General features: G+C 47.3%; 1 protein-coding gene across 1 annotated transcript; it reads right to left on the bottom strand.

The window, feature by feature from the left end:
* Positions 1–967: 967 nt before the first annotated feature.
* On the bottom strand, positions 968–22,100 carry LOC135400692 (venom serine carboxypeptidase-like). Its single transcript, XM_064632537.1, has 4 exons — positions 21,873–22,100; positions 15,004–15,205; positions 2,133–2,466; positions 968–2,040 (listed from the first exon to the last, which is right to left on the bottom strand). The coding sequence occupies exons 1-4, from the start codon at positions 21,950–21,952 to the stop codon at positions 1,079–1,081; spliced, it is 1,578 nt and encodes a 525-aa protein (XP_064488607.1). The 5' UTR covers positions 21,953–22,100; the 3' UTR covers positions 968–1,078.
* Positions 22,101–23,107: the final 1,007 nt, after the last annotated feature.

Genomic DNA, 23,107 nt, shown 5'->3' with positions numbered 1-23,107 from the left:
GAGAAAAAAAAATGGGCAGGTGAGTCACTCACAACTGAATCGGGCTCGCTACCCCACTACACCTACGTAGAGCAAAAACAACAAGAAAAGTAGGAAAATGAGAGGTCATCTAGCCATATCACTAATTGACGAGGTGTGGTCATTACAGGAATCCCATCAGATCACGGTCATGCTTCCACCGGCCGTAGTCATGGAAGCGAGCCTCCATCAACCGAATGGACAGTCACTTGTAGCCACAGGCTTTCTGTGCCGTCTGCTGCCATTGGCTGAAGAAGACGACAGTGCATCTCTACATATTAATGACGAAGGCAGAAAAGTCATCGAACAGGTCTTCTCTAGTCCAGAAGGTGCTGTTAGAAGAAGGTTGACCACATACGCCTCGGCCACTTTGGCCTAACCTGCTGAGGTGACGCCACGGGATACCTGATTAGCACTCGCACGCATTGGCATTGCGCAGCAGGTGGGCGTTGTGAAACTAACACAACAGAGTTACGGACATCGTGCTCAACGTCCATGTAATCACCTACCCAATCACCTACCCTGAGGTGTGGATCTTTGCCCCACTGCCGCAGTGTGGCGTCAGTAAGAACAACCGTCATGGCTGGGTGGATACAGCACTCGCGCGTTGGTGGCGACCCTAAAGTAATGTCGAAGTCTTGGAGGAGTGGGTTCCAATTCTTCCACCGGCTGTCCTGCCAGAGGTTTTCCCTGATTTCTCCGGCAGACTTTCCCGACGAATGTCGGCGAAGTTCATCCTGAGGTCGGCCCGGGACGCATACTAGCTATCTCCTTTGTCGAAGCCGCACTCTCACGTGCTGTCCGCCCTTGATCTGTGCACTTTTGTGCACCGCACATAGCCACAGTTGCTTCGCGGTGCAAACACGGAATAAGGAAATGCCAATAAGAAAGCTAGCTAGCATTCTGCAAGCACCACAAGACTGGGAGGGGGAATTCATTGAACCTGTACTCTGTGCCGTTCTCTTTTATTACCTCGCATTTTATTGTTGGCAAATTGTGAACTGTAAAACTCAAAATAAGGCATTCGTCCCAAGATGCGCGCGACTTTGGGGCCAAGTCTCTACAAATCAAATCCACTGGAACTGGGCGATTGATGCTCAAAACCGCTTCTATAGCGCGAGTTTCTGGAACGAAAGTCTGAAACTTTGACACCAGTACTTTGGTGTGGTAAAGTATACCTGCCTGTGTTAGCGTCTATGACTTTGGTCAACAGCGACCGGTTTTCTACAAATGCACGTATTATCTCGTGAGCATCCCTGGGCTGGTCGAAGAACGGATAGTGTCCAGTAAATCTTAACGTGACAAAACGTAAATGCCCGCCGTCAGTAACGTATCCCGCAAAATCCTCGTCTACAGCGTCGCCCCACCACGGCTGCCGTGCAGCGCTGTGAAACTTCTCAGCTTCCGGCCATCGCAGCTTCAGCAAAAACTCTTGAGTCTTCACAATCGGAAATGTCATGTCAACCTGTCCAGCGTACACTACAACCCTGCAGCGTATCCTCAAAAGGAACTCGAGCTCATTGGAAATATTCCGGAAAAGGTCCGACGCCAAGTTCTGCAAGATGAGCACGTCACTCTGGCGAAATCCTGCAGCGGTCCCGACGTGAACCGACTTCTTGAACCAGTCACTGTTCATAAGGCTGTTGAATTGGGCGAATTCTGGCGGTGGCGTTGCTTGAAGGGCGTTTGAATCGTAAGTGAAAGACGTGATTTTGTTGAAGAACGAGGGATTCGCGAAATCGCTCGTCGATCGAAATGTGTCGAAGTAAAGAACCGCTGTTGACGGTGACATCGTATTATTTTGCATCCGCCGGTTTAGCTCTTGAATACGTCGTTTGAGCTCAACGTAATCCCGTAGGTCGATGAGTCCAAGTTGAAGATAATACTCCGAAACATCTTTCTGCTGTTGTATTTCTCGGAAGAAACCGACACCGAGCATGACTCCGTTGAGGTTGAGGCTCAATGGGTTCCCTTCCTGTGCCAAGCGGTGAATGCGCACTGCGAGAGCTGCAGCAGGTCTTACTAAGTAAAAAAAGAGAGAGAAAAAAGGAAGGGGTTTGCAACTTTGTCACGCACTATTTTTCACAGAATGAGCTACATGCACACGTACATACCACCGTAAGATTCTCCAGACACGTAGAAGTCTCTTTCGTTATATTCAGCGAACAAACACAGGAATTGACGCAAGAAATCTTCCATTGCAACTGCCATGTCTTCGAGGCTCCTAGGGAAACCGTGGGTCAGATTCATTGTGAAACTGTATCCTGCTCCAACAGGTTCATCCAAGTAGAGAACATCGTAGTCATCTTGCAGATTTACGGCACGTTTGTATAGCGCTCCGTGTTTATCGACGCCTATCGGGCCGTTCTCCAGAAGCGCGGTCAAAAGTGAAGACTGTCCTGGTCCACCCTGCAGCCACAGTATTAATGGGCTGTTTGGCTTTGCGTTCTGAAAAAAAAAAAGTTCATGAACACGCCAATGCGCAAAACAGCTTTTGGTAAAGAAGAGAAGAATTCATTACGAGAAACCATGAAAGACGGTGTTAGTTGTGGTATGCATTTTGCAGTTCTGATTATCTCATGGAACCTCACATTGACATTCGTCGTACTCTGTTTTATGAGCATTTTGGTGCCCGGACGTTGTCGTTTACAGATATCTCGGTACACGGACCTTTCAAACTAAAAAATACTGAATCTGGGCAAATTCCAAAACGACAACAGGACATACATAAACGACTCGTTTTCCTCTGTGTCCAGATTCAAGCTTTTTCAGTGTAAAGTGACTTCACTAGCCCGCCTGCACTTATGTCATATTATAACCGACATTTCAGTGTACATAGCGCTCACGGACATCGCGCAGTGTATATGGACACGAGCATTCATTTACTGCAGCAGTGTTCGGGTGTTCGGGTAACCGGGAGTTTCCCTCTGGCTCCTCCATGTCTATGATTCCCAGTTGTTATGTATCATGGGTAGAATAAAATCAATGAAATGAAATGAAATACTAACTCTCTTCGATTGGACAAAGGTGTGCGAGGCAGTGTAAAGGAGTGCAAACAAAGGGCACGGCAGGTACTGTCCTGTATACTAGACCCCGACCGCGTATAAAAGTGTAAGCCCCAGTTCCTTTGTCACAGACGTCTACACTGCATCGCAACGTTTTGAGCAATGTTCACTCAAGGCACAAAAACCGTCATATCTTTACAAGATTTAATGGCCATGCACAAGATAAGACATTCCCAACAGCTATTGACGTCGTTTGCTCCATGGTGCACAAAACGTTGCCAGACGTCGGAGGAAGTGCAGCATTTTTGTGAACTCGTGGTGCACTCCTGCGACACTTTATCCAAACGGATGGCCGAGTGTAGTGCAAAGTTTGCACCACCGCTGAACTGAATGCCAGAACTTCCACGGTATGCACTAGCTCACAAAGTGCAGTCCACTCGAAGACAGCTACTGTGTAATTTGTTATGGGCAGGGCTTGCGGGACCAAAAGAAATGGCTACGGACATAGCTTACAATATTCGCTGGTATCGAGCATACCGAGAAAATACAAAGTAAAGGGGAGTGTAATTTCTAACTTTGCCTTTTTTCCCTAATCAGTTGCTCCTATTAGCCCCTTTACGTCCTATGTTTGCCAAGTAACTCCCTCCCTGCATGTTGTTACGTGTTACGGTTTTCTGTCTTTTCTTAATTAACGAGCGAGAAATGAGATAATCCTTTATATTGTAAAACAAATTTTTTGAGTTCTCGTGTATTGCGGTCAATGATGAGGAGTACTTGAGAAGTACTGCTGTAAGTACGTTTCTTAGTACTTTATAATTATAAACAACGAGAATTAGCCCAGGCACATGGATCATTCATTTTTTTCTGAGTACACTTGTACTTTGCCTTATTTTCAAATAGTCCGTTTTGTACTGTAGCTTAAGTACTTTGGTTCGGCAGTTTTCCGTCAAATATTCAAGTTCCCAACCGGTAACAGAAAAATAAGAAGGAAGCGGACATATCAGGGGAGGGGGGGGGGGGGCAAATAACTCTTGGGTCCCGTAGGGCCATTTTAGAAGAGGACAATGCAGTGCTTACAGGTTTGAGATGTTGCGGCATAAATAGTAATTTCATTAATATATACAGCAGCACAAAATTTGGAAAACGGAAATGCGCACAACGTTTTGCACTTTTGCACGTTTATCTGCGCGCCGCCATCTTAGCGGACGTGGCCTTGCGCGCCATTGCTTGCCTTCTCTTTCGGTTGCGTGTTGGCACGGCGTACGTCGTACGGCGGTGCAACCCAGAGACGCTTTCCCCGATTTTAAACTTTTTGCAATGAATTCCGGATAGAAGGATGACACGAGGCTTTGGCCGAAGCTTCAACGGTCAGGTGAGTGCATTTGCTCGATTTAGAGTGATATTTCTGTCCTCGTGCGTCCCACATGATCGGCACTAGAGCATTGCACGGGCCTAATTTTCAGGCCCGTGCCCGGCCCAGGCCCGGCTGCTACGGCCCGTACCCGGCCCGGGCCCGACGTCTTCTATATATTTCCAGCCCGGGCCCGGTCCGAGCCCGACTCCACGGGCCCGGGCACAGCCCGTACCCGACTGTTTCCATGCTCAAACCCGGTCCAAGCCCGCCTCTGCTCTATTTGTTCTCGAGGTTCGGAGGCGTATTTAGATTTACTAAAGAGCACAACGCAGCAAGGAAAAGGACGCAGATAATTGGTGGAGAGTCAGGAGGTACACTCGAATGCAGCAGCGGCTGTGTTTCTCTGCCGGCAAGCCGCTCTGCGCTTGGTGGTTGCTTGCTTCGGAACGCAGCGCGCAGAGGCGCGTGGGCGTATGTACATTGCGGTTCAAGAGAGACTCATCGCCGCTCTATTGCACATGCTCCGGTGTTAGTTCCTCTTTCTTGAACCCTCACGCGAACGAAATATATGTCAGAACACCTAACCTAACCGACTCTCTTGCCGGACCCTCATAAGAACGAAATAGGTCAGAACACTTAATCTCACTGACTCTCCTGCCAGACCCTCACGAGAACGAAATATGTCCCAACACCTAACCTAACTGACGCTCGCGCAGGACCCCACACCAATCGTCCCCAAATGTGTGTGAGTGCGCGCGTGAAATCCAGACCCATTCACGAAATAAGCATGATCACACGTAAAAAAGTGATAGTTCTCAGATGAGAATACCTCAATGTTAGAAAATAAGGTACAAACAAGGTATAATAATGTGCTCTTATACCTCTTTTATACCTTCTGCTTCAGATATATATACCTTTGGAGGGTATAGAAGAGGTACAAATTTCCTATTTATACCTCCAACCCTTCTCAAGGGTATGAAAGAGGTATAAAGGAGGGCTAACGTACCATATTTATACCTCATCACCACGCGTTTATATCCGGTACCAAGAATATATCACCAGGCTATGCCTTTCACGATACAGATGAGGCTGCTATACCTTCTGTTTCTTTATACCTTTACGGTTTTTTATACCTTTACTTCCGCAACGTGCTGTATCACACCATTATTATTTTTTCTTGAGACGATATCAGCTGAGTTAAACGGATATTTAATTAAGAAACACTGACATCAGTACAGTACTATCTGAATCCACGTGGTTAGTTTATGGCTGTATAATATCTGTATTGCTGGAATGTTGAATCTAAATGTCCTCACCCTTAGGGTTGCGTACCAGACGAAAGCTGCTCCACAGGTTGTCAAGTCGCCATCGGTATATCAGTATTTGTTGCTCTGTAAATGTCTATCTCGCGATACATCGTGATACACACTTGATGACTGCGCAGAGCGATCTTGCTACTTGAAAATTTTCTTGAAAGTTTTTAACTCCATATTTTCTTTTTTTACATGGGGAGTAATGTGCACGCGCTTTGCATTCTACTTCGCAACCATATGCGTTTGCGTGTGTTTGTAGTACGTGTGTGTGTGTATGTTAAAAACTTTTCTTCCCTCGAAAGGTGATTTTTCTAGTTCCCTCCTCTAAAAATGCCTATGCCTAGGTGTAATTTAATACCATGATGGTACTCGTGCAGACTCTCACAGAGGTATAGAGCCGTACCCCTAAAGGTATGGCATATAGCCCTTTGTTGAGGACTATTTTTTATGCCTGTAAGTAGGGTATAAAATAATACCTAAGTAGGGCTAAGTTATTGAGCAGGCGATCTATACCTCTAAAGGTATAGATTTTTCTCTGAGTGAGCTGATATCCCATACCCAATGGGGAAAAAAAGTAACGTGAAAATTCAGCTGTCCAGTCTAGTGAAGTGAAATATGTTCGCGTACATGCCCGACCATGTCTGGCGTTGTCAAGCCCGTACCCGGGCCCGGTGGCTGAAGCCCGAGCCCGGCCCAGGTCCGCCTAAAAAACGCCAAGCCCGGGCCCGTGCGATGCTCTAATCGGCACTACTATGCTCGAGTTACTACGCATTTCGGCTTTTTGTTTTTTTCCCTCTTCTTCTGTTGCGCGTACGTTACGTTGTGGGTACGTTCATAATATAATATCGTACGATCGTGATTTCTTGCTTTTTATCGCAAGAGTTGCGGTACAACTACATGGAAAAGATATGCATGTAAGGGCTGTTATGTTGTCGTTATGAAGTAGCATACTTTTATTGTTGATTTCAGATGTATACAACCACATGATCAACGAGCTAGAGGGAGACGGAAAGCCTGCGCTGGTTTACAGAGGGTTTGCAGAGGGAAGGAATCTGTTTGACAGTGGCCATGTCGGTGTAGTACCGTGACAGTGCAACGATGATGTATGCATTTAAAGGCCGACATCAGATGGACACAAACAGTGAGCAGAACGTGTAGTAGAGAGACTCGCTTCTGCCCACTTTGGCGGCAACATGCACATGTAAAGCGGGTTTGAGCAGCAGGTGCAGTCATAATTGTACACTGCTCATCAAGATTGCAGAGGCTACAAACAAGGGGGGGATATATTTATTAGACGAAAAGGAAAAAAAAAACGGGGGAAAGGTCAGCCAAACGAGATGTCGGCTTGCTATTCCAGAAATAAGTAAAGAAAGAAAGAAAATTAAGAAATAATAAATAAATACAAAGAAAAGAAAATAATTAAAGAAAGAAAGAAATAGGAAGGAATAAGAATTAAATAAATAAAGAAAGAAAATTAAGAAATAGGAAATAAAGAAAAAGAAAAACAATTAGGAAATAAAGGATAAACAAACAAATGATGAAAAAAGGATGAGGTAGATTAAAGACAAAGATGACAAAAAAAGATGACGAACAAAGGTGAAAGAATGATGAGATGCATCACAGAAGATGACTTTAAAAGGAAAGCATGAGGTTAATGCGTTGAGGGTGAGAGAGGGGCACAGAAGAATGAGATTGCACGAGTGAGTTCAGAGACAGTTCATAAGACCTGAATCTCTCAAGAAAGTCAGAACTGCGTTGGTCACAGACCGCTGTGTGTGATGTCGTACTGGGCCGAGCAGAGTGGCCAGAGAAAAGTCTGTGCACCGCAGCTCGAGTAGGCGTCGTCTGAGCGTGGCTCGAGGGGTGTCGAATCTGTGACAGTCGAGGAGAAGGTGTGGAACATCAGCTTCAACAGCGCAAGTGGGGCAGTTGGGCGACTGGAGAAGACCCATTTTACAAAAAAGTAGAGGTGTCCTGGCGGCATTAAGGCGTAGTCGGTTTTGAATGGACGTTTCTTGACGCGAGCAGTGGTGTGTGGCAACGAAATCCATCGACGGGTCGATAGACCGGAGATGGTCGTTCAGTCGGACAGCGTCCTCTTGAAACTGCCGAGTGCCGTTATGACGGAGTCGCTGTGTCTGTAACCGACACGATGAGGCTGAAAGTGGTAGGAGACAGTTATTGGAGGTGCCGTCCCCATGTGCCCGACGTGCTAAGGCGTCTGCACGGGTGTTTCCGTGCAGGCCGGTGTGACTGGGTACCCATTGGAAACACAGGCTATGACCAAAGGATAGAAGTCGGTTGTATATTGCGACTATCACGGTGTCTAGGCCGCCGGCTGTTCGGGAACAATAATTTTCTAGAACTTCTAGCACCACCTTACTGTCCGTGAACACAACCCAAGCGCCAGGCGGTGATACCGCTATGTGGTTCAACACGGTCAGTATGGCGAAGAGCTCGGACTCAGTAGGTGACGTTTCGTAGGGGACCTTGTGCGCCACTTCAAGGTTTTCATGTGGCATATAAAAGGCTGCAGTAGATCCGCCTTTACACACTGATCCATCAGTGTACACAGGGAGCCGTTGAGAGTACGCTGAGTTAAGGTGCTTCAGTGTAAGTTGGTGAGCAACAACGGGAGGTACAGAGTTTTTCTTCAGAAGACCAGGAATGTGGTCATATACAGGAGGCCTGCGAAGAGTCCACATAGGTGGGGCATAGGAAAGCACTGATGGTGTGGTGGGGAGGTGCACTTTCAGGCGGTCAACAGCAATACCAATGCTGGAGTCCGGACAGTCAATGTCAATGAGCCGAAGATGATGGTAGGGATGCTGTGTGAGGTACCGCGCATATATCCGGAGTGTTTCCACGTCTCGTAGGACGTCTGCTGGTGTTTCGAGTGCCTCTGCCAGGACAGAATAGGTCTCTGTCGTTCTAGGAACTCCCAAACAGGCGCGGAGGCTTCGGGCCTGAATATTGAGAAACTCACGCTCTCCGGATATACTGAGGCCGTGTAGAACAGGCAGGCTGTACCGCAATGTGCCCAGAATCAACGCTGTGTGCACGTGACGGAGGTCAGCGCATGAAGGGCCCCACGACGATCCAGCAATGCAACGAAGAGCATTTACAAAACCGCTGGTCTTGGTGGCTATTGTTTTCACGTGCCGGGACCACGTCATGCCGCTGTCTAATGTCACGCCAAGGTACTTGCAATGAGGCACAAAGTCCAGCGGTGTCCCACTGACGAACAATGGATACCTTTGGAATGAGCGTCGGGTGAAAGCCATGGCAACGGTCTTAGCAGGAGAGACCTCAAGAGGAGCCGACGCCCACATAAGGGGAGATTCCGGAGGGCTTTGTACGTCACCTGGTCAGCTCCAGCCGAGGTGTGTTGGGGGGAATTCCTCAGGGCAGTTTCAAGCTCAACAAGCGAGAAAGGTACGTCCAAGGCAGGGTCTGAAGAGGAATCTAGCACGATAGGGGTATCACGTGCAGAAAGCAGCGCAGAGGCTGAGAGCGTGGTGAGACGTGCGCAGTGCTCTTCAGCGATCTGCAGAACTGAGCGCCCGGAAGCTAGTGATAAGGATAGGAGCTGAGCAACTGGGGCAGAAAGCCCCCTGAGCACGGTCCATATACGAGACATCGGTGTACTGGGTGACAAAGATGCAGCGAAGTTCCACCAGCGGTCGCGCGCTAACTTACGTAGACGCCTTTGAATTGCCTTCTGGATCCGTCGAGCTTCAGCTTGGTGAGTTGGAAGTCGGGTGCGACATGCTGTGCGCTCGGCGCGACGACGAATGGCACGTAGCCTCTCATATTCAGCATCAACCGCAGAAAAAAATGGACGGGGACGCGGATAACGCTTGTAGCAAATTTCGCTGCATCAGTGATTGCCCGAGAAAAGCCACTTTCACTGTCGGGCGTATTGGCGACGAAAGTGGATTCGAGAGCAGTCCTGTAACTCTCCCAGTTGGTCCGCTTGATGCAGTGACTAGCGTGGGGCCGGCGGGCGCCACGGATGTTAAGCAGTAGGGGCAGGTGGTCACTCCCGAGCGTGTCTACGTCAACGCACCAGGTGAAACGATGCGCTATCGATGCAGACACTGCTGTTAGATCCAAGCACGATGAAAGTAGTGCGCAAACAAGGGGCTCACGAGTGCTTCGTGCACTGACAAGGCATGTACATGGAACTGTTCAACTGCAAGGAACGTGATCCATGCTACTATGGAGGAAGTTTATTCTCACAAGCAGCAGCCAACGCCTACAGCAGAGTTTGGGGGTCACACAGAAATGCTGCGCCACTTTGAGGGCTGCATTCCTTACCCTTGCTGACTTTCCCGGTTTGAAATCCTTCCTCCTCTGATGATTCGATACTACCGTTGTTGAATCAGCTCGTTTTTCTCTCTTTCTGGTAACCCGTGCATTGCAAAAGGCCTCGAACGCGGACAGTCTTTGTATACATCACATTCTCGGGTAAACATAAACATGCCGCCGTCACAACTTCCGTTGCCACGAAGACTTCCGGTCCTTCCGCGGCTAAAGACGCTCGGAACCAGCCACCATGCAGAATGACATCTTTCACTTTCCAGATCTGTTGAAAATGGGAAGCGTACGCCTCTTTGTGGAAATTTGAATTGCCACAAAAAGGCGTATACGGCGCTCTCCCTCTTCAAATCAGAAGCGATAACTGTATCAATCGGTATAGTGGTTGGCGCAGAGCGTGTTTACTGCGAAAGCGGATGTCGTTTTTGCAACAAACCGGAAGAGGTGCAGAAGGGCATGTATAGCGACGGCTCGTGAATTTAACGAACAGCTTCGTCCCACACGATCAGATCTCTGTCACAGTTTCTACACTCAATCACGGAACAAGTCTTCCCTCTGCTTTTCCAGATTTTGCACAGAACTGTAGCACAGCGACAAAAAAGGTCGGAAGCACTCACATAGGCAAAGGAACACAGGCACTCGCAGAAGGCAACCCTTACAAAAATGAAAATTTACTTTTAACTAACGATCGACTTCCTTTTTATTGACCGTATTGACTTCCTACTTTCTTTTACTTTTTATTGACTTTAGACAATCAACAGCCAATTGACAAATAGTTGACACAAATTGACTGCATTTTAATTGCCTGGCAGCAAATTGAATTTTGCATTACTTTTCTAAATTTTCCAAGTTTCTGCACATCTGGTACCAAGAGACAAAACTTGTCCACTTTTTTGGTCTTCCAGCACAATAGTTTGTATCTGTACGCTTGCATAAAGAAAAAATGTGTACAATAACACAATGTACTGTACATTGCGCACTCACGATAATAATAATATCAAGTAAAGACGCTCTCACATATTGTCACTTCAAGCTTCCAGTAAACTGCAATGGCAAAGTGCCTTTCGATCTCGAGAGTTCTGCTGTCTCCTCACACGACCATCTTGCGCCTCTTCGACTGACGCCCACAAGCAATCGGTTGCTGATGCCCTTAGTGATGTTGATTTTGGCTGCATGGCTTGTGACCCTGTCATGGACCTGGACTTTACCATCAACGAGTTGCAGTCAGCAATCTCCCACTCTAGGAAAGGATCCTCACCTGGGGCCGATGGGATTACGTATCAGGCCATAGCCTCCTTAGGGGATGCGTCGCTTGAAAAACTGCTGTGCTTCATTAATGACTCCTGGAGAACTGGTGTCGTGCCTGACGTATGGAAAGCGGCTCGAGTTATCCCAGTTTTGAAGCCAGGGAAGTCGCCAAGGGAACTGGCTTCATTTCGTCCCATTAGCCTCACAAGCTGCTTGGGCAAAGTAATGGAAAGGCTAATATTGGACCGCCTTGACTGGTTTCTGGAGTCCCGGACGCTCCTACACCCGGCGCAGGCAGGTTTCAGGAGAGCTCGTTGTACAATGGATTGTGTCTTGAATGTGGTAACCCACGTAGAACAGTCTAGATCGGATGGTCTACTAACCGTGGCAGCATTCCTTGATATTAAGCGAGCCTATGACACTACAAGCCACGGCCATGTAATCCATGAGCTTTTCTCCCTGAGCGTTACTGGGCGAGCTCTCAGGTGGATAGCCAACTATCTACGTGGTAGAACTGTCTTTGTGATGACTTCGGATGGTGAAACGTCTCATCACAGCACAACAGCAGGTGTCCCACAGGGCGGGGTCCTCAGCCCACTCCTCTTCAATGTCGTGATGGCTGCTCTACCAGCTCTCTTGCCACGGGGCGTCAACATCAGCTTGTATGCTGACGATATGTGCATATGGACATCCGGCAAGCAGTGGCCAGCGCTACAGCGCCGCTTACAGTGTGCCCTTGATGTTGTAGCTGCTTTCCTGGAAAACAGAGGCATGGACCTCTCTCATGAGAAGACTGTTTTTTTGCCTTTTACTCGCCGTCATTTGAAGAACTTTCAGCTTCATATAGGTGGGAATGTCGTGCGGCGTGTTACACACCATAAGTTTCTTGGTGTGGTTCTTGACCGCTGTCTGTCCTGGAGAGCGGAGGTTCGTTGTCTGAGAGGTAGAGCTGAGTCTCGACTGAGTGTCCTGCGATACCTCTGTGGTGCCCGCTGGGGGCTTTCTACAAGGGCATTGCTTGGTCTGCACCGGTCCCTCATACGACAAATGTTAATGTACCATCTTCCAGTGTTGCATAGTCTTTGTCCTTCGTCTGAACAAGTGTTGGAAACCGTCCTTGCAAAGAGCATGAAACAGTGCCTTGGTGTCCACAAATCAACGTCAACTGCCCCTGTCATGGCTGAAGCAAAGGAGCCTTCGCTGACCTTTATGCGGACGGCACAATCTCTTGGGCACTACATGAGGCTCTCCACTCGCCACTACCGTCACACATTAGTGCGCGACATTCTTCGGCGACCAGCATCCGGGTACTGCCAAGCCGTTTTAGCTCACCGCAGCCTCATTCCAAAGCATAAAAAACTGGTTCTACCCGCAGTCACTCCATGGGCCCTTCAGGCACCATCTGTGCATGTCAATGTCCCTGGCTTGACTTCCAGAAAATCGGCTACAACAATTGTTCTTCGCCAACTCACCCTGTGTCTGCTTCATCGCGATGAAGGCAGAATTAAAATCTTTACTGATGGCTCATCGACACAGACCGGCTCTACCTGTGCATTCATAATCCCTGAGCTGTCGATTGAACGAAGCGCTAAGCTGTCGCACCCGACGTCGGCTGCTGTGGCCGAGCTGCATTCCATTCTTATGGCGCTTTCCTTCATTGTGTCCCGTCAACCACCGATGCACTGGACCATATACAGTGACTCCAAAACCGCCCTCCAAGCTCTGCAGTGCCCCTGGGCTCGAGCTCCCTCGCTCCACTGGTGTGTGACGTCCTCAGGGAGTATTCATGTGCTGTCACACAGACACATAACATCACCTTGCAGTGGATCCCAGGTCATTGCGGCGTCCCTGGGAATGAGGCTGTCGACCTACTTGCGAGACGGGCTCATGTGGCACGAGGCGTACCGACGCACCGTACGTATTTCACCCAAGCGGACGCGAAGCAAGCAATTGGTGCTCTCATGGGACGTCTGTGCAGTGAACACTGGCGCAGAAGTGTCCCTTCTACGTCGTTCCTGCGCAGGGTGGACCCAGATCTCCGTTTTTATATGCCGTCAGCGCTTCCTCGACCCATCACGTCGCTCATCTACAGGCTTCGCCTCAACGTGCCATACAGTGGACGACTTTTGTTTAAGCTCGGCATGGTCCCGTCCCCCAACTGCAGTCTGTGTGATGTAGTTGAGGACGTGGATCATATACTCCAAGACTGCCCGAGGTACAGTGTACACCGATGTACCCTTGTGTCGTCCCTGTCTCGCCTGGATAATCGGCCATACTCCACCGAAAAGGTTCTTGGATGCTGGCCAGCAAATCAGCTCATACCTGCCATGCGCGCCCTTGTGCAATTTCTCGTCTCGACGGACCTGTCTGACACATTGTGACACTCTTTGTTTTTAGTGCCTTGAGACTTCGCTTTTGGTGACAAGCTCGGTGATGATGTTCCCATTTATTCTTTCAAAGCGTTTCAAAGCGTCGAGGTTAGTGTAGTTTCCCTTTCTTTTATTAATAACGCGTCCTGGAGTAGCCAGTCCCGAGTGGCTCGAGACTACCATCTCCATTTTTTTCTTTTAAAATCAATCAATCAATCAATCGATCTCGAGGCAAAGGTTGTATGCTATGTTTCACTATACAAGAAAACAACACTAAAGCAGCACCGGAAAGGCGAAAACATGGAGATAGACAGAGATCAGGAATTGACACAGCCAATGTTTAAACATTTAAACATTCCGTAGCGTAACGTGCTTGTCATGGCGTCACCGCTTGTCCCAGACTGAGGCTGATGCAGAAACCAGATATGGCGAACCTCTTCCATTAAATTGATTCCTCAGACTATTTGCTTTTGAGACTTGTTGTTCGACAGAGTGTATGTATGTCATGAGTACAATATTTCACAAGCGGAACCTGAATATCCGTTGAGGTCCGGGCTGTCTTTTTAATGAATGGAAACAATCACTGTTTATACTTCTGCAATGAATCTGAGCCATTTCATCACAAGGAGAGAGGTTACATGCAAGTCTGTGTTGCCTAAGCAATGGCGTGGTTACGGTGGCGCCACCTATTAGCGCCCGAAGCAACTGGCTGCTTTAACAACAACAACAACAACATATATATTGTGATGACGAAGTGGGGAGGTTTTCCACTCGAGGAGTGGCTTCTGTAAACTGTCTATACGATAAGTGAAAAAGGGAGAGACTAGAAGTCACGCATCCTTCCGTTTGACGATTTTACGTTTTTCTTTCACTTTTTTTTTCAACATAGTGAATTTTATTGCAAACAGCAAAAGCAGAAAACACAAAAGCCTTTGCACTGCGGTTCCTTCAAGGCGGTTCCCAAGGCAGCGTGAAGTGCCTGGGAAATGTACAACCTCGGTGTGTTGTCTTCTCGTGTTTAAGGCGCATTTTCTTTGTTTATATTGTTCCCCGGAACTAGCACCACAAGGTTGTGCACCGGGAACATGGATTACATAACTCTAGAGATAATAATTTACAGTACCTCAGCTGATTGCTTGCGTGCGTTTAAATGCAAATTATTCATACGTACTTTCATTTCATATTCGTGAGTAAACGATGAATGCTTCTTTGGAATGCGCCAGCGTGAAACGTAATTCCTTTCTCACATCATTACCATCATCGAAAAGTGAGACGCGGAGCTATACAAACTACTTTGTACCTATTTTGTACTACGTCTTTTCTTAAAGAGCATGAAACCGAAAGCCACATATAATACATACTGACGGAAATCATACCTTTGACTTCACCAAGAAGAAGAAAAGATTGCTTCCTTTCAGCTGATCCACAGTTATGTACCCCGAGTAGGCATGTGTCACTCCGAATGACTCGGTGAGCCTGCCCACACGACTCTCCATTCGAGCTTCTTCTAGCCGATTTTCTTGGATGAGTGGTGTTAAAAACAGTGGCAGGTCGTCATAATCCCTTTCGTCGTCCGTTCTGGTGAAATAAAGCGCAGTTAAACGGTAATCTCGAGTATGTGCATATAAAAACGCACACAGGCTGCTCGGCAAGGCGTTGCAAGGAACCATGACTCTGCTGTTGTGAATCTATCCAATTTCTCGCTGGGTTTGGCCTTTCAGTCCTACCAGCGACAAGTCTACGGACGAGAACAGACGCCCGCTCGGCCTTCTATTTTATCCCGAAATTATAAGATATTATATTAAAGGTATATGCAGTTCAACGTTACGTGGAAGTCTCCTCTAAATCTTCTAGAACTCTTCGGGGAACTCTACGTCATATTAATAGCGTAAATTTAATTGGTGGTTAGTTTTGTATGGTGGAAGTGAATATAAAATGGAGAGCGTGTCGCTCATGAAGAGGGCCGGCTTCTCCCAGTTCTCGTAAGTGGAACAGGAAATAAAATAAATGAAAGGACAAAAAGAAAGGTGGTGGAAATGGGAACCCCAGAAATCAGAGTCACGGTCACGCTAAATCCACCAGCTTGTTTACTGTCGACAGCTGAAAAGAGTCTTGCAGGACTCAGAGATATTTATTAAATGACCAAGGGCGAAGGATCTTCGTTGCAGGTCAAAGCGGTTGCTCTGCAGTCCATGGGCGCACCGAGAAGGGGGGTGGGGCAAGGGGGCATGCCCCTCCCCGGACATCTAAGGTTGCTTGCGAAAATAGTGCGTTCTTTAGTCATAGGTCGTAATAATTATTCTCAGATCTCATATAGGAACCTCTGAACACCCGCACAGTCCACAACGTCCACCTCCAGAAAAAGAGGTGGGAGGAGATAGGAATTGCACGTTTGAACCCCACCTGGAAAAGATCCTGGGGCAGTCGGAGCAAGGCTCAAGCTGGTGTTGCTGCTGCTCATATCGTCAGCAAGACAGAAGTATATGAACTGAACTGGCCAGCAAAGTCAGGGCAAAATGCAGTTGTGACTTCAGTACACGATGAGAGATCACAATACAAAAATATGGAGTTTGAAATTCGGATGAGGACCAAGCGTGCTCGCGTTCACTCGCTTTCCGAGTTGTATGCACGTATATGCGTGTACTTCACTGCATTGATGCTGTGATAAATGTAGAAGCCCGCCAGGCCGCTAATGTTTCTCATTTCGAAGTCTAAGGACTCTGGTTGAATCGCCGCTCGCCGCAGCAAATTTTTAATTTTAAATATAAAACCGAAAGTGAACTCACGTGACCGTTTACGTGAACGGTTTGAGCTCAAGTCTCGCTGGTTCAGGTTAGACCATAGCAAAAACGTAGTTCATGTCTTATCGACACATGCCCTGTCAAGAATGATGTGGTGTTGACTGATGGCCTACGGCCTCATGTGATGTTGTCGTTGGCTATATGAACTGTGACGCTTGAGGATATTAATTGTTATGAGTATTACGTTGGAGTTCCATGATCGGTTGTGATATTTATGGGCTGTGATACTGATGCTGAATGATGTCTATTATTTTGACGGGTTATAATGATGATGTTGAATTATATGTAACATGTTCATGGTTAGGATGTCTTGGGAGCATGGAAGCGATCATTAGAAATGCTTCGGAAGAAGTAGAAATTAGGTTTCCAAGTCCAGTCCAAGTCAGTCGGTAGCGTGGACCAGGTTTGGACCAGGTTTCCAAGTCAGTCGGTAGCGTGTCCGCCTACTGATCCCAAGATCGCGGGTTCAAATACGGCCGAGGACGGTGCCAACTTGGTGGAAGGGTATACAAGTTGCTCAGACACATCGTCTTCCGCGAGGGACGCTAAATGCGGTGCGCTGAGTGTCGAGATTTCGGCGCACGTTAAAGAACCCTCAGGTGGGCAAAATTACCCGCGCAGCCCCGACCACTGTGGCGTCGCCCATGACCACAGTTGTCTCGCGACGTAAAGCCCGGAATTATTACAACTCTATTGGTCCTCCTTCGAGGTGCCATCCTCACAGGTAGCCTCTGAATCTCGTTAAGTCCGAAAACAAGTCCCAGTGGTTCTTTCTAGTTGTGTGCCATTTCGATCTGGGAATAGTTCTGTTCTGCCGCCGTGAGAGTTCTCGCAATTGCTCTGTCTTGCCCATCGATGCGGTGTCACAGAACTGCTGCAATTCCGTACAGTGATGTTCCTGCTACAATTCCGTACTGAAGCTGAATTTCCCGTGATCGATCAAAATGTATTAGGAGCCAGAATTTACCAACAGGTCATTCGCCTTTGCGAATGCTTCTTTGAGCAATACACCATTTCTAGATGGAATCAGTTTTCAGTAGGCCGTACAAGGGCGTCAGCAAAGAGGACATATTACGAATGCATGCAGTAGGAATATACGAATATAGCATATAGAATATAGAATATATAGCATATACGAATGCATGCCAGCAGGCAGTCCCAAGAAAGATCTCAGTTCTTGCACGTCTTTCGGCGCTAACGCTGCTACACGGCTGCTCTCAGCTTCGTCTCTTCGGGTTAAGTTTCATTTTGTCAATGCCATGGCCCACGTACGAAAACTCACATTTGTCCTCCCCCAGGCGAACACCGTTGTCCTGTAGACGCTGGAGTACTTTGCATAGGGTTCCCCCGAAGTTCGCCTCCCGTTCTCTAATCACAATCCCATCGGAAAGACTTGTGTTCCTGGAATATCTCTCAGCAAGGACTCTCACAGGCCACGATGTGTGCACACCGATACCCTCTTGCCAGCTGCTGACTCCATGTAGAAGCGGACATACTACGACGCACGCAAGTGTCGTAGCTTTCTCCAGGATCAGTTCCCACTCTGGAAGCAATCGCCTTTGTATACCAATGTTCCTGACATCGCATATCAGCCTGTCCCCGTCGTGTCCAGTGTGGCTCCGAATTCGCAGAGCTCCGATAGTTATCTCAGTTCACCAATTAATGCACACATTTTCGTTTCCCTGTTGGACACGATTGTTGAAACGGAAACGTTCCAGACGGCATTTCAGACGGCTGCTGGCCGAAGTGACTGCTGAGTATTGCTACGAGTTCCACGAAGGTCTTCGTGATCGGCTTGGTCGGCGCCAGGGGACTCCGAAACAGCCCGTAGATTTTCACAAGAGAGTGAAACCGTCACAAGACCGTCACACCGTCACAAGAGAGTGAAAAGTACCGGTGGGCCGACTCTTTGTAGCTGCGACCTTTTGACCGAGTGTCCCAGTGATGCATGTGTTGCAGTGGCAACAGGTCCTCATAAATGCGGCCAACCTCTCCGCGTACGCTTATTCTCGTCCGTGATAATAGCGAACGTTAGTAGACCGCTACCGGTAGCCCGGTAGGTTACCGCGGCATGGTAAGTTAACGGCGACGTTATCTGCGGTCTACTAACACTCGCTATTGTTTGCGACGAAGTTCTCGCGCAATCTTTCAACGTAATGGCTCCAGGGTTCCACGCAGTGTTGTACCGGCTACCCGAAAAAGGTAGCGCAATACCGATACGCGCTACCTGAGCAAAAAGTAACAAAATCTCGATATCGTTGCACGTTCCTAAAAGTAGCGGAATACCGCTACCGTTACTCGTAAAAAGGTAACGCGATACTTCATCGCTACTTTTTAGGAGAGAAACGAAGAACATCGTTGATGACGTACTTCAAACGTCTCAAAATAATAAAATAAGATAATGTCTCAAAATAATAAATAAAACAAAAAATAATAAAATCATATCTCAAAATAATAAATCACGTATGTCGCCTGAAGGCTGTAATTTGCAAGACCATTCTTACAGATTTACAGAAGCCGCTTCGGTAGATATCCCGTATATCTTTTTCGGTTCCCCTAAAGCAAATAAAGCACAAAACAAGCCTACCGCTGAAAAGCTCTACGGCGTTGTTACAAAAAGAACTGAGCTTGCCCGGAACGAGAAGTTAGTAAACATACCTTGGTCCACTTTTTCCAATTGGACTTGGACTTCCTTGACGCACAGATAAGCTTTCCCACCGAGGCGCATAAAAGACATCTAAACACCACGCTACCGTTTTCTTACTCAAAGATGGTTGCTGTAGCACGCCATGGACCCTCCATTGCAGCGGACAGGAAATGGAAACACTCAAGCACCTAAGCGTATGTGCTGCAATGTGGATGTGGTGCATGCGGACACAGCCCTGTGTTAAAAGTAGCGGTTCCATGACTTATAGCTAGCGGGGACGGCTCCACAATGCATTAGGAGTGACATCAGTTTGCGGACAACTCGAACCATACACCAAGAAGGTTAATCTCAAATAGGGAACACGTGGAGGGCACAGCCTCTTTGTAAGATAACGACCTCTGTGCCCTCCTTTCGGGCTATGTGCAAGGTCTTCGCAGAATGGGCCGTGATATTGGGCAGCTTGTTCGAAGGAGTAGAGGCCTCATGATAGATCGAAGTCGAGCTGTCGCGAACCTGCGATCGGGAAGTAGCGGTAGCGCTCAAAGATTGCGCTACCGCAAATTTGTAACGGAAATACTTCTTACGCTACCTATTTAAAAAACTAGCGCGATCTCTACTCCGCTACCGAAAAAAGTAACGGATACTGTAGCGCCGCTACGTACAACACTGGTTCCACGTATGCGTCGAAGGCTGGGGCGGTTCCGGAAGTAGCCACCCGACTTCCTCGCTCCGGAGATCAATTAGGTGTGCAGTATCGTATTAGGTGTGCAGTGTGCAGTGTGCAAAGGATCAGAAGCTTTCAAACGTACGGTGACTGTCGCTTCGTCGCAGGTTCATGAGTATCCGAGTCGGTTACATCAACGTAACACGTTTACTACGAATCTAGACGAACACATATCGAGTTCGGGCGAGTTGTTCCGATGCTCAGGCCAAACAGACTGACAATGAGGGGAGAGTTCATCCCAGACTGCGGAGGTGGTACTCTGACCCGATATTATGGGCGACCCTAAACAGGGCCTCTCCGTGGGAAATGTACCGTTGGCGCGCATGCCGATGCTGTCGTCTTATAAGCAGCATGTCTGGCGTTTATTGATATTATTGTGTCCAAACATTTGTTGGTCTTCCTTGCTAGATGGCGGTAAAGACGGAGATGACCAGAGGTCAGGAGTTTTTTTCACCGTAATGGGGTAGCTGCTTCACCTGACTGCACCCGGTCTAAAGTGCAAGAGGTACATGTACTGCTGAAATGTGAGTGTTTCACGGGAAGTCGTTCGGTACTTCGAGAGGGGGGGGGGGAGCTTGGACAGATACAACAGCGTCCTCACGGCATAAAGAAAATGCTTAAGGACTGGCCAACTTAGATTGGAACCATCATCTCTATTTTTTCCCCTTTTCGTAACTACCCAGCCAACTTTGTTTGATCTATTATAAGAGGAAACACTCTGTATATATCTGCAACACATTTTCATAAAAACGGGAGTTGCCTTATGGCGGTTTTACTTTTGTCATTGAATTACTCGACGCGGCTACTACTAGGAAGCCAGTTTTTCTCTCAATTAGGGGACTAATTAACAGAGATATTTCAATCAACTTTTTCATTATTGACTTTAGGGAGCACATTGCAATTGCAATATTAAAGCCTGATCACCACATGATCCGCTCGAACCACTGATGAATCACAAAAGTAATATCAGCGCGTGCTATAGACCCAAGTATTTCACCTCGGTCGTCCGCTGGAAACAGAAAATGGTCGCCAAAAGAGCGGCGGTGACGTCGATATCTCCGCCCTCACTTAATGTCACAAAAAAACGTCATACGCGATGTAGGCAAACGCTTATCGCAGTATGTTTCACGATCTTTGTTTTCTTTTTCTTTTTTGTTCCATTCGTTGCTTCACGTGCTTACAGTCGCTTGCCGTATCAGTCATTTCATCCTGCCGAACACGGCTCTTGCCCTTCCCTGGTACAATAAGCGCTCATATCTATAGTGGTGAAGCGCAAAGCTCACTGCAAAAAAAAAAAAAAAAAGAACAAAACAAAACAAAGATCGTGAAACATTACGTTTTTCGGTGACGCTAAATGAGGGCGGAGATATTAGAGAGTTTTAGTAGTTCGCACGCTATCGCCTTTGCGTACGTAAGAGATAGCTTTGCTGGTTCTGCGCACGCCCATAGCAGAAAGAGAGCTTCTGCGCAGTGCGCAGAACCGCCAGCGCAATCTATTACATACGCTATCGCCTTTGCGTACGATGCATTGTACGATGTACTAAAACTCTCTATTGACGTCACCGTCGCTCTTTTGGAAGGTGCGCAACAAACGGCGCAGCTCAAATAATTAGTTCTGTGGCGCGCGCTGCGATTACTGCCATATTTCGTCAGTGGTTCGAGTGCATCGTGCGAAACTCAGGCTTTAATATTACAATTGCAATGTGCTCCCTAAAGTCATTAATTAAAAGTTTATTAAAATATCTCTGTTAATTAGTTCCCTAACTGAGAATAAATACGGCTTCAGCCCCGTGGAGTAATCCAATGGCGAAAGTAAAAGCGTCCTAAGGCAACTCCCCTTTTTATGAAAATTTGTTGCAGATAAAAGGAAACACCCGTATTATACATATATAAAAAGAAAATTTATTACATTAATGAATCCCACGAATTTCGTAAGCTAAGCATGCCACACTTCTGCTTAGTTTTGAAAACAAACAAACAAACAAAAACACAGAGTCGTGCGTACACGGAAGCCACACAATGCGATTCGGTGCAAATATGCGAAGACGGCCATATGGGCTAGAAAATACTTACGTTTCCATTAGATATGCGTCCAGTGTTTGCGTCAACACAATAGCTGACAGTAATACAAACATGAGCGTCGTGTTATTCATTTAAGACGTGCGTGTGCTTCTCAGGTCAGATTGGTCTTGAAAAGGCACAAAGACACGTAAACGTTTCTTTTTCCGCAGTGTGGCTTTCCGTGAGGGCAGTAAAATGTGTTCCTTCTTTTCCAGCAGCTGCGTGATCATCCTCGCATGGTGGCAGTTTCAAGGCACGCTTTAAGCGCAGCGTGCGATAATTTAAAGAGGTTGCAGTCGTTTAAAGATACCGTAAAGCATTGGACAGACAGGTTATGTTGGAGGCGTAGTTTAACAGCTTGTTGCTTGTAAACTTAGCAACAACAAGTTGCACATGTTGACTGGGAACGTTAAATATCTTTAATTTGTGAGTAAAATTGCGGTAAAACTGCTCGGGGCGACGTCTGGTGGGAGATAATCCTTTATTTGTCTAGCAACAGTGATCAATGTTCACGACTGCACTCTTAAAACAGACGTGGTGGTGGTGGTATAGTGCTAGTGAAACAGAGCTTAAAACAGAACTTCATGGCATAGCACGCTCTTAGCCAACCATCATCCCGAATGACATCGTTCTCCCCACTGATTTGCTGGAAACGGGAGGCGTACGCCATTTTTGTGACAACTGAGAACTCCATAAGTGTCACAAAAAGGCGTACACTTTCAGCTTTCAAGAAATCAGGGGAGAGAATGATATCCTTCGGGATGATGTTGGCTAAGACTGTGCTATGCGGTGAAGTTCTTCGTGTGTTAGCAGGCTACTGGAAAGAATTGTTCAAAGGAGGCTGACATGGGCTTTAGAGCAAGGTCACCATTTCCCTAAACATATTGCAGCCTTCAGGAAAGGCTGAAGTACATCGGACGCAATGCTGAAGTGGCCACTGGACTAAGGCAGGCGAGAGAGTCAAATTCATTCGCCCTTGCCCTGTTCTTAGATGTGAAGAAAGCGTAAGATCCTGTAAAGTACTGAGCCTGTTTATCGACGCTAACTGAAGCCAGGGTCACTGGGCGTCTCCTGAGATTCATTGTAAACTTTTTTTGAGACAAAGTTTGACGTGTCTGTTAGCGACCTCATTAGTTCCACAAAATCTTTTCAGTGAGCTCTCGCAGGGCAGTGTACTGTCCCCCACGCTGTTCAACTTAATCATGACTGGGATCCACAAACGAATGCGTCCTACACCATATGCGCCA

Source organism: Ornithodoros turicata, chromosome 1, assembly GCF_037126465.1.
Source record: "Ornithodoros turicata isolate Travis chromosome 1, ASM3712646v1, whole genome shotgun sequence".
Classification (NCBI taxonomy): Eukaryota; Metazoa; Arthropoda; class Arachnida; order Ixodida; family Argasidae; genus Ornithodoros; species Ornithodoros turicata.
This window is presented reverse-complemented; position numbering and strand designations above follow the sequence as displayed.

Bases quoted from the DNA above. Each gene is read 5' to 3' on its own strand.
- LOC135400692 (XM_064632537.1), bottom strand. From the start codon at position 21,952: ATGAATAACACGACGCTCATGTTTGTATTACTGTCAGCTATTGTGTTG. The intron at 2,467-15,003 runs GTATGATTTCCG...TTTTTTTTTCAG, and splicing joins TCTTCTTGGTGAAGTCAAAG to AACGCAAAGCCAAACAGCCC. The intron at 2,041-2,132 runs GTATGTACGTGT...TTTTTTACTTAG, and splicing joins GTCTGGAGAATCTTACGGTG to TAAGACCTGCTGCAGCTCTC.